Here is an 11,944-nt window from a genome sequence, read left to right on the forward strand (position 1 = left end):
TGGCCAGCATTTACCGTGCAAAGTATGTGCCAGACACGAGCCTACATGTCCCCCCATTGTACGGATGTGAAAACAGGCAGACAACTGCAGTCACTTGCCAAGGTCACGGCTAAAATGTGATGCAGCCAGGACGGGTCTCATGCATCTGGTACCAGGATCTTAATCCCCACCCTCTACTGCTTCTTAATACTGCCACAGAATGAGGTTTACAATACCTTAGCCTCAACGATGAATTAAAAGCTCACAGAAGGTTGGAAAATGTAGAACGGTTTCTAATCCAAATGCACGCCGGGGCCAGGACGTAATATACATGAGGGAGGTGGGCAGGTGTATATGCAGACGGGGACGTGGCAGCAGAGTGGTAGGAACTGTGGCAGACTGACGAGCACATGCCTGGGGAAGGGAGACAGCCGCTACCGACGACAGCAGATTGCTGCCATGTGGGGAGGTGGGCCCCGTGCTGCTGGCTCTTCCAAGTTTTCAGAAGAAGCTAGAAATTTGGATTTTTATGTGAAACCGCCCATTTCCAAATGCTGTCTCAAGTTTTTAAACATACTGTGTAGGGCAAAACACATCAGTAGGCCACTAGCTTGTAACCTCTGATATGATCTATCTCACACACAGACAACACAACACACATACACATACACACAAACACACACCCCTGAATCCTTCATTTAAAATTAATTTAATGTGTTCTCTTGGACTGGTTCTCTGCAATTAGAAACAGCAGACCCTGCCTTTCCTTCTTTGGTGCAAAATTTAAACTATTACCTAAACAACACATGGAAAAACCAATATAAATTTCCCCTGGGTAATTTTAATCAGCAGACTGACTGTTGAATAAATGAATAAATAAACATTTATTAAATACCTATTCTCTCATTTCAATCTCACTATAAGTCTGTGAGCATGGATTTATTGTCCTCACTTTACAGTAAAACCCAGTCATAATTCATATGATTATTACACAGTTTAGACATAATTCAGGTCAAATCACAAACACAGAACATGTTCCGATAGTTAAAGTCTAGTGTAATATTGTTGGCCTATGAAACAAGTATTAGTCAAGCCCTATTTTAACAGCCTTATAAAAGAATTTTACCATATCATATTATTACTCATCGTTCTAATGAGAGATATGGGAAAAAAAATGTTTAAACACAGAAATCACCAAAACATCCTGGGTCAGAAAAGCCTGCAGTCTAATCACAATCTAAGCAAATGGAAACTTATTTCATATACATAGTAAGAGTTAATATTTCTTCAGCTCTTTCTATGCAGCAGGCACTAATTAGGCATGGTTTTATGTGTGTGTATATTATTGATATTTATCAATGTCGATACCGATATTTATCAGCCAAGCTTTACAATAACCCTATGGTAGAGGAACTGTTATCACCATTGAGAGATGAAGAAAGCAAAGACAGGGAAGTTCAGCAATTTCCCCAAGGTCACACAGCAAGTGAGTGCCAGAGCTGGGTTGCGAACAGCCTGGTGCCAGAGTCCATGCACTTAACCACTATGAACTTAAAAAGCATGTGTGTTCTCTGCTTTCACTTAAGTCGTATCATATACAGTAGACACAGTGAAAAGAGGGCAAAATCACATGATATTTTCCTCCCTCTCATTACAAACAACAAAAGCTTTTTAAAATCACAACTGAAGACACTAGCACTACTATATACCGTTAGAAAAATCTATCACCTTCCGCAAGTACAGCAGCCTGTCTCCAAAGCTCAGAAGCAGAGTGCTGCTGATCAATCTTGTAAACGATCATTTTCCTCTGGCCTTCTCCGGTCCCCTCTGAAGGCCAACTGCTTCAGAGCACTCAGCACAACTCAGCCTGGGACCCTCCTCTCTCTCCCTGCTTGTCTTTTTTCCTCCACACCACATTTCTAATGGGGTCTAACCACTTGTCTGACCCATGCAGAAATTACAAGAGAGAGAGAAAGAGAGATAATTTTAGGGTCTGCTTTTTCAGGCTCAAGTTTCAGAGAAGGCCCAGCATTTCTTGCTGATAGATAGAACGTGGCTGACTTTGGACTTTCTCAACATCAGAAGCCATGAGCACCTCAGCCTTAGTCATTTAAGAACTCTAGAGACAGAACTTCAGTGGTGGAGGTTGTTTTTTAATAAGAAGGGAATGGATGGCTGGAAACAATATCCTTTTTAGGCACACAGAATCTGCTGCATTTAATATAACCCTAGGTCAAAAGCAGAGTTGCTAAAGGCCACATGCTGATCTCAGACCGTGGGCGTGTATCACTGTACATTTTATAAAATTAGCTACAGTGCAGCCTCCGTGTGTGTGCGTGTGTGTGTGTGTGTGTGTACATGGCAGTGAAGCTGACTTTTATAAAATAAACAGCAATATGCACCCATGCAGCTAAAGATTAGTCTCAAGCCAAAGTCTGATTTTACTTTATGAAACTACCTTGTTACTACAGCAATTCTATCCCAAAGGTGGGTCCTCGGGGCATGATAAGAGTAATCTGAGAGGCCCCTGCTTCAGCACCTAGTCATACACTATTCTTTGATATCATAAAAAATGTAATTTACAGACAGAGGATAGAAATACAAAACTTGCTCCTCCACAGAAGAGGGAAAGCAGCTAGTAACTTTGGCCCGAGTACTCTTAGCTCTTTCTAAGGTCTGTACTTTGCACATTAGCTTCTTATAAAATATGACAGAAGACATTTCAGCGACCATGAACCATAAAGTATTTTGTACACTTGGCCCTAGATGGTATGAATTACTGAGCTACACCTAGCAAAGTAGGGAACAGAAAAGAATACATCAGAAACCGGACACAGCGTCTTCATTTATAACCTCTATCTCTCACATGTGATTCTCCAGTACTTTAACTAAGCCAAAATACAGTAGTAATAAAGTCTGATGGAAAAAAAAAAAACCCATATGTTTCTCCATAACGAGGCCTGGTCTGGATTTCTTTGCAACAAGAGAAAACTCAGACTCCATTCCTTCGCCACAAAGCCCATGGTCTTGTAAAACCTTATGCTAGAAAGCCTTTAACGCCCCCAAACGTCCTCTTTTGTAGGTCATACCATCATTATCTTGTTCTGCGATCGGTCTGATTAAATTATAGAAAATTACTAATACATCACTCAGAATGGAGAGATCAGTTCCAGCCTGTTGTGTTTGCATTTCAGTCCTCCTGTCCTAATGCTCCAGCAGATACTTAAAAAAGGATGGAGTAGAGACAAGGCAACTTCACACAAGGAAGCCTGCAGCCCTTCGGCTCTCAAAGACGGCACTGCCGACCGGTCCCAGAAACCGACAGAACTTCTTCACACAGTGATACTGTGGGGTCCCCCATTTCTGTCACACCTTATCACCGGTGCATCCAAAGACGCCACTTGGCGTGCAAGTGACCAGGGTGAGTGATCCTGGGTGAGTTTTTCTCTTTTGTCAAACTGATTCATCCAGACATGGAACCCCAATGACTGGGATCACTAACTGGCTTACCAACCCAGCCAGGCAGCACACATTTCAAACCCAATCTTCCCTACAGGACCATCTTAACATTAATAGGACTCCTTGTATTTTCAGCCACCTTTTGACCCTAAGAGAAGCCTGCCTGGTTGCTCCACCAACACAACACTGTCCCTTGGGTGTCTCCACGGCCTTTGTCCATCTAATTTTACAAGCCTCACAAGACAGAGATTTTCCACACCTCCCTTGGACCTCTCCTAATAGAGGCCATTCAAAGGCTCTAAAAACTCAAATGCACAGTCAGCCCTCATATGGGCCGAAAGCTGTCCAATTTATACTTCTCCAGCATGATTTATTAACACTTTGTGCCGGAGACTGGTCAACTCACACCAGCTGTGTCATCCCCAGAGCGAGATGGCAGCACATAGATAAATTAAAAATCAATTTTTTTATTAGAAACCATTTTGAAGCATTAGAAGGAATGTGATTTTGAACTCTCTTCCTTATTTTAACAGGAAAGTTCAGTGTTCCCTACTTACTATATTAGGAATATACGGATTTCTTTTAGGAGAACAGATGAACGTTCATTGCTCAGTATCAACCTGGCTTGCTACGTGGTACTTCAGAATCATCTAGCTCTGCCTGACAGGAACAGTGAATTATTTTATTGCTTCAGACTCAAGATTTTTCCCTGTGGTTCCTGTCATAGTCAGGAGGAAGTGCCTTGTCACTGAAAAAATTAGTAAGAGTAAGTAGGGGAAAGAGTTAAACCTTCGACCCTTTCTCTTCCAACAGATATATAAAGACATGGAAAAATATAAATATAAGGGCTCCTGTGGCTTTCCTGTCATTTTGCTTCCCACATTTACTAGAAAGCAAGAGAAGGTTTTTAAAGTTTTGTTAATGAAGAACACAATAACCTGTTCTGGTCTTGACCCACAACTGAGTCAACAATGAAAATACGAGAATAGCAAAACAACTATTCTATTAACTTTTCCTTTGTGCTCCCCCTTGGGAATAGGCATCAGGCAGATTTCCAATGATAAATACAATAGGATCTGAACTCATACATGTTCATGGGTAAGTTGCAGCTAATGAGGAGATCTTAAAAGTGCTGATGGCGTCAAAGGTAAAAGGCTTTACAGATGTAACAAACACAGGGGAAAGCCCTTCCTGACCCTTTCCCTCCTCAGTTAGTGATCCCAAATGTAACCATGTCCATAAAGTGCTGAGCCCCAGGCCTGGCAAACAGACCCAGTATCATTTTCCCCCTCTTCCTCTTTCTTAGACTGACAAACATTTTTAAGCTATGCAGTTTGGGATCCTGCTACAGACAAGCACATGGTATGGTTCAAAGGGGCTCTAGGACATTTTTTTGAACATGGAATTGGACCTTGTTGATAGAAAGAACTTTTAGAAAAGAGCCACCAACAGCAGCAGAATCATATTTAAATTCCCAGATGATAATATTGCTCTAGGCCAAGAAGTAAAGGCTTTATTTGGAGTAATAATTTTTAAAGCCACTTCTCAAAAAATAGTTTAGGTTTAACACCCTTTGTTGGAGGTCTCCTCCAAAAACTAGTACAAAACTTCTTCTGATTTGTGGCCAGTGGAATCACCACGCAGCTTTAAAGGACAGGCCATTTTCTTTTCTGCATATGTATGAGGCCCATATAACACACTCACACACACACACACTCTCTCTCTCTCTCTCTTACTTCAGAGGCCCAAGAGGAAATGACTAGGTAGAATTTTAAATCAGAAATCTAACGCTTAAGTTAGTAGTGTCAGGTTAAAGGCTCGCCCATCCCCAAAGCTAATTCGGTTCTGAACAGTCCCATGGGTGTCTCGTGGAACAGAAGGAGCTAGGAAACCTTAGCAGGCCGAAGCCCAGCCTGGGGAATTGCTGAAACTCCGTGCCAGGGGCTGAGGCGCACCCCAGACTCGGTATCAGATAATACCAAGTGCTCGTCTGGATTTCCAGGACTAATCTACTCGAGGCTGGAACTTCCAGGTTCCCTGGTGTCTGTGTTGTAGAGTGGGAGGACTCTGTCCATCCACACTGTGCCTGGCTAGTATTATATTTTATGACAGAAAAAATAGATTCCACACATAAAGTCTCTGGTTTATGAGGGAGTGCAGAGGCAAGGGTGGGGGGGGGGGGTGCCTATGGGAAAGAAGAAAGCACTCTGAAGTTTCAATAGATTCAGTTTTCACAAGTTTCTTTTTTGTAATCTAATTTATATTCTACTTCTAATTTTAAATGTGCTCACAGTTTCTCTAGATCAATAGTAGCTATTAGCCACTTTTGTGTTTACTCAGAAGGGTTCTTTGGTTTCAAAAGCAAGTTTCCCCATCTCATTCCTGGTCCAATTCTAGCCGCCCCCCCCCCCCCCCCCCGCCAAAAAAAGTTATACACATCTCTCCTTTCTTTTATTAGGGTCGAGTTTAAAAATCTAATGCTGTATATAACTTCTTAAAACCCTGAGATGACCTATTAGGGCAACCATAATCCGCAGAGTTACTTTTTTTAATTGTATACAAAAAGGTTCTCCAGGTTAAGAAAAAACCCCTCCCCTACATATAAATAAACAAATAAAGAATTTAGCATTAAAACTGAGATTTAAGACTACAAGTATATTCTACATTAAATACTAATTTACACTAATTTTACCAAAGTCAATATTTATTACCTCTCCCCACGACTGCAAGTTTCTTTAAGACTCACTCAGCACTTAGGAAGCCTTAGGTTACTGTGTCTGAATTGCAAAACACACCATTTGCCCAGAAATTGCTCTTAGTCCAAATGCAAATTGCTTACAAAACATGTGTAAACCATGCTTAGAACAAGCAGCACACATCCACAAAAATCCATTCAATGCAAAGGTAAGTGGAAAAGCTTTGCAAATTAGGCTTCCCTTTAAAAACTGGAGGGACATTTACGGTGTTTCCAAAAGGTAATTGCTTCTTACTTCAGTAAAAGTGGCTTTATGTGACTGGAAGGAGTTGGATTTTTTTTTTTTTTAAGTGAGTGGATAACAGTATTCAATTAGAGAAAAGGGTGGGAGAGCCCACTCTTAAAATATAACTTAATCACCAGGCACCAGCAAGCAAGAGAGGCCCACCACGCATACGAGCTAAAATGGAGCCTGAATTTCCTCTCAGACTGAGAGGGTAGTCGCACGAGGTCAGGGTCAAGGTCACCAGCAGGGCAGCCTGCAGCTGCCCGAATGCGCTACACACAACGGGAGGGAAAGCGCTCCATCTCCGTCAGAGCCGAAAACAGATAAATCCCTTCTCCTCTCCTACCCTCCCTCTAACCCCGCCAACATTTTTTTTTAAGCAGGGGGAGAACAGAAGAAAGGAAAATGACCAAATAACCTCACCGCCCTGGTTTTCGCACACAAGCTCATCAGCTCCCAAAGTTGCCATCTAAGGGCAAGTTCGCAGAGAACACTGAAGCCCATTTTGTCCGAGCAGGGCAAGCCTCCCCCGACCCCCCCAGGATTCCTGCCTCCTCTCCCTCCCCCGCCACACGCCCCCGAAAAGAGCTGGGAACTGGCCGGCCGGCCATGTGCACGCACACACTCTTCCACCAACTGCTGCGAGTTTTCTGTGAATCGCAGCGCGGAGCCTCCCAACTCGCCCTCCCCGACTCCACCGCCTTCTCTTTCCTCGCACAAAATTTCCCTACACACGCAGCCGCCTGCGAGTGATTTTATGTGCATATATATTACATATGTGATATTATCCTCAGAACCTCTAGCGGGCAGGCGAAGAAAGGACTGCACAGGGGCATTTTTTTTTTTTTTTTAAAGGAAGGGGAAAAAAGCACAACCCAAGCCCTGTGCGTCGACTCCTGCGTACCGGGAAGGGGAAAGAAAGAGGAATGTTTGCGGAGCGGGCTGCCTGCAAGTGCCCTTGCTCGCCACTTCGGCCGCGGCCCGGGTGACACGGAGCCGCGGGGGCGCTCGGCCCGAGCAACCCGCGCCCCCTGCCCGTCCCCCCGGGCAGGCACCGCCACGGATATTTCGCGAGGGGGAGATCGATCGCGCTGCCTGTCTGCAGCGGAAACGCACAAGCTCACACACAACCCGAGCCCGAGACACCATAACCTTAACCCTTCCCCCACCCTCCGTGAACTTCAGGTGACCGACCACGTCGGCCTGACACCCAGGCGGGCGGGCGCTCCGGCTCCGCTCCCGCCCCCAGCCCGGGTTTTGCAGGATCGGGATCCAAGCAGCGCCAAACCGCCGGGAGAGGGGAGCAGTGAGGGGGGAGAGAGGAGAAATTGACCCTCAGTCTCCCCCGACCCCTCCCTCCGGCGCCTCCGGCGTCCCCTCCTCCCCGTCACCCCGCCCCACGCCTTCTCCCCTGCCCCCTCCTCCCTGCATTCAAGGAGCCGGGCGGCCCCGGGGGATATTTTTAGTTGCTTCTTTCTCCTTCACTTTTAGCTTTAGCAGCATCTCGGAACACTCAAAGCGGAGAAAGATTGGGGTGGGGGGGGCGGGAGCTGGAGAGGGAGTGGGGGAAAAGTTAAGAGTCTAGCAAAGAAAAGCCGGAGGGAGGGCGGAGAGGGACGGGGGCGCGGGTGGAGGAGGGGAAGGGGACCGGGCCGTGCCGGCGGGTGTGTGTCTCCAGTTGGTGTGTGTGGCTGCAGCCGGGGAGGGTTGTGATGCACTTTAGTCCTGGACTCTGCTCAGGCTCGCCGGGGAGGGGGGTCTGAGAGCCCGAGTCTCGCCTGGCTCCGTCTGCTCCGACTGACCCCGCATTTTATTGCGGCCAGGAGCCCTGCTCCTCCCTCCCCTCGGCTCTGCAGGGACCTCGCGCGCCGCGAGCCGCCCTGCCTCCTGCCTCCGCCTCGGCGCAGCTCCCGCACCCCACATCCGCCCGCCGCTGCCCGGCCTCGCCCCCCGCCCGGCCGCCCCGCGCCCCCCGCGCCCCGGCGCGCCCCCTCGCCCGGGCGCCGCGGGAGCAGCCGCCCGGCGGCGCGTGTGTACCGCTGTGTTTGTGTGCGGTGCCCCCACACCCTCCCCAGCCGCTCCCGCCTCGCCCGCCCCCGACTCCCCTCCTCCGCCGCCGCCTCCTCCACCTCCTCCTGCTCCTGCCGCCGCCGCCGCCGCTGCCGCCGGCGGCCCCGGGGCCGACCAACCCCGGCGCAACCTTTAGCCGGAGACGGACCTCTCCCTGGATCCTGTAGCCGGCGGGCGGCCGCGCGCCCTCGCCCCGACACCCCCAAACGCCATGTCACGGCCCCCAGCCCTCCGCACGCCCCGACCCCCGCACCCTCAGGCACTAGGATCCACAAGGAATTTTTTTTTTTAAAGATTCCAACCTCTCCCACCTCCTTCCCCCCCCCACTCCCCGATTTAAAAAAAAAAAAACCCGGCATCCACACTACTCCCCTCCTCCCGTCTCTTGCCCCCTCCCCCCAGCAACCCGGAGTGAGGAGGGGGAGGGGGAGGGAAAAGGGAAAAAAGCCCGATCTCAAGGAAAAAAAGAGGGGGGGGGTGAGAGAAAGAAAGAAAAAGAGAGAGAGAATAGAAAGGGCACGGGGCTGATCATCACCAACATGGCTGCCTCAGCATAGACCTAAACGAGGAGTAACCCGGGCTGTGTCTTTGTCAGTTTCACCTCTGTAACCCTAAACTAATGCAGAAAACAACGGAGGAGGCTGCGGAGGGGAAAGAGGAGAGGGAGGGCGAGAAAATGGCACGAGAGGAGGTGGAGAAGGGATGACTTACGTGAGGGAAGGCGCTTGGGCTGCTCCTGCTTCCTCCTGGGCATTTTCCCCCTTTTCTCACATTCTCCTCCTTGGTTAATGTGAGATCAAATAAACCCCCGTGGGGGCAGAGAGGCAGACACTGGCAGGAGCGGGGAGGTAGTTGGGGGGCGGGCGGGCGGGCAGGGGGAAACCCCTTCTCTCCGGTGTGTGCAATGGGTTGAAGCTTGTTTCCTGGAGCCAGATGAGGGGTTCTCTTCTTTTCTTTCCCTTCTTTTTTTCCTTTTTTTTTTTTTTTTTTAATTTTTGGTCGTGCACCTGGCTTGTCCCCGAGCGTAATATTCTTCAATGGAAACGGATCTAATAGGTGTGAGTGTGTGTGTGTCCTATGCTCGCGTGTGTGATGGGAGGTATAAATAAATGAGTGCCGGTGCGGCGGTGTCTATGGCCGCGCTCTGTGTCTCCGAGCCCCTAACACTAATGTCGGGATCAAAGGGCAGCGGCGGCGGCGGTACAGCTCACAGCTCGCTCTCTCGCTCGCTCTCTCTCTCTTTCTCGCTCTCTCTCTCCTCTCGCGCTCTCTCTCTCTGTCACACACACACACTCACACATACACAGAGGCACAGACTGAGGGAAAGAGCGAGAGCTAGACACACACACACACACACACACACACACACACACACACACGCAGAGCAAAGAGGAAGGTGCCCTAAGGCTCCCAGGGCGGACTCAGCCTGGGATTTGCAACCGCTCGGTCTGGAAAGAATGGGGGGCGCGCGTGCGGGGGTGGGATGGAGTTCTTCGAATTTATCCCGCTATTCGCCAAATCTAGGGGGAAAAAAGTTTTCCCCACTCTTTAAACAACGATTAGTCCATTACTCTGGCTCATTTTTTTTTTTTTTAAAGAAAACAGATTTTTCTCTTAACTTTCTTTTGTTTATTAAACTACATTTTGTTCTGTATAAAATTCTTCAGGCTTTTTCACTGCAAGAATTACTCTCTCACCCCATCACCTTAAGTTTGTGGAGGTTACAGTTTCCCACACACTCTTCCAAAAACGTTCCAATAAAAATAATTTAAAAAAAAAAATAAAAAGATAGCATATGGTGAAATCGATAACGAGGTTGATGGAATAAGTGCCCAGTTTTGGAATGTTCAGTGGAGTTAAAACTGAAACACGCTGCCGAAATGAAAATTACATCCCCTTGACGAAGGGGGAAAAAATGAGATTCGGTCACCCCCGTGGTTGATTTAACTGCTACATGATACTCCTACAGTGCACAGAGAGATCTTGACTTCTGAAATTTACTTTTTTTTGCTACTGTAGTGCAGGTATGTGAAGCTACCCTGAAGCAATTCTAGTTTGCATTATAAACCCAAATATAGCAGTTTTCATCAACTGATACATACTTTCATTACTTTACAAATCACACATCTGTCTTCAAAGAGAGACATAAAGGAGAAAAATAGAAAAGGATGGGTCTCACTCTAGCACAAAAGGTACTTGGTGAAAGAGGACTGTTCTCTTTGTGACTTGCAGTCATTTGGATAAAAGTTCACTCAGAGGTTGTTAATGATTTAAACTCCAAAACCTGCTACTATAATTGAAGTAAAAATGGTCTGAAGAAGAGTTGTTTCATAAAACTCTCTTTGTAAGAGGAAACTTTGAACTTAGCAGAATACATTATATGTCATGAGTCAGATGTAGCTAAAAAATAAAAAGGTGAATTATTTAACTACATCTTCCGTTTTTAGCTTTTTAAAAACTCTGACTCATCATCTTATTATGTTAAATATTTTCTTACCAATTTTGAAATAGACTTTTTCATCAAAGAAGGTGGAGGCATGGTGGAGATACAGAATGTTAAAATGACACTCTGTAAGCTTACACAGATAGCTAATGCCTCTTGGAGGGTCTAGGCTAATTCTTACAACTTGAGTGGTGTTAACAACAGCCATGGTGGATAAATCCCTACTTCCCCCTTAAAAATAACAATAAGTCTTTATATTGCATACTTTTGTTAAAGAAGCTTAAAGAGTGTTATATCTCCCATAAAATGTTTTCCATTGATAATGAAATATCAGGATGAAACCCTCTCTGCCAACTCCCAGCAAGATCCAGCTTCAGTGTGTGACAGGTAATGCTATCTGAAGCAGGTTTTGAAACATCTGCTTGAATTCAATCTGAAACCAAAACAGAGAGCAGTCAAGTTTAAAATGGAGCATCATTCTTAAACCAATTCTTCCCTGAGTGTTGGCTTAAGTAAACCGGTTATCTAAGTTTCCCCGGGGTTATAATTTGAAATGGAACGATTGTCCAACTCAAATCAAACTCAGCTTACCATGACTTTGACTATTGTCAGTAGCATTGGACTTGAAATTAATATATGAATGATAAGTCAGAGCCCATCCATTCCAAGTAGACTCATTGCCCTGAGTGGGCAGGATCTTTAAGCCTAACACAGGGCAAACAGAACTGTCACAGCACTCTACCACTGCACACTCTGAACTTTTGGCTAGGATTTGAAGGACAATTACTCTGCATAGACTCACCACCACTGTTTTCCTGAATTGCTATGACTCTTTACAATGCTTAGTACACTATAATCGAAGACACACTTTAGGCCTTTCCTCAAAGTAGAGTACATTTCCTGCGGCCTTTTAAAGGCATGCAGGCAAAAGCTGTCAACGTTTAATTATAAAGGTATTCTATCAACAGCCAGAAGCATTTTTAATTGAATTTACTCATACCTGTACCACTTT

General features: G+C 46.3%; 1 protein-coding gene across 5 annotated transcripts in view; it reads right to left on the reverse strand.

The window, feature by feature from the left end:
* The window catches only part of ZNF827 (zinc finger protein 827), a 166,628-nt gene extending 156,760 nt beyond the window's left edge, over positions 1–9,868 (reverse strand). For 4 of the 5 annotated variants that reach the window (XM_036077792.2, XM_036077796.2, XM_036077795.2 and 1 more), the window contains exon 1: positions 9,201–9,868. In XM_036077792.2, the coding sequence (XP_035933685.1) occupies positions 9,201–9,243 (43 nt within the window). In that variant the 5' untranslated portion in view covers positions 9,244–9,868. The remainder of the gene's footprint in view (positions 1–9,200) is intronic. The other variant, XM_036077784.2, reaches the window with a different exon arrangement.
* Between the last annotated feature and the right edge of the window lie 2,076 nt (positions 9,869–11,944).

Source organism: Halichoerus grypus, chromosome 3 (assembly GCF_964656455.1).
Source record: "Halichoerus grypus chromosome 3, mHalGry1.hap1.1, whole genome shotgun sequence".
Lineage (NCBI taxonomy): Eukaryota > Metazoa > Chordata > Mammalia > Carnivora > Phocidae > Halichoerus > Halichoerus grypus.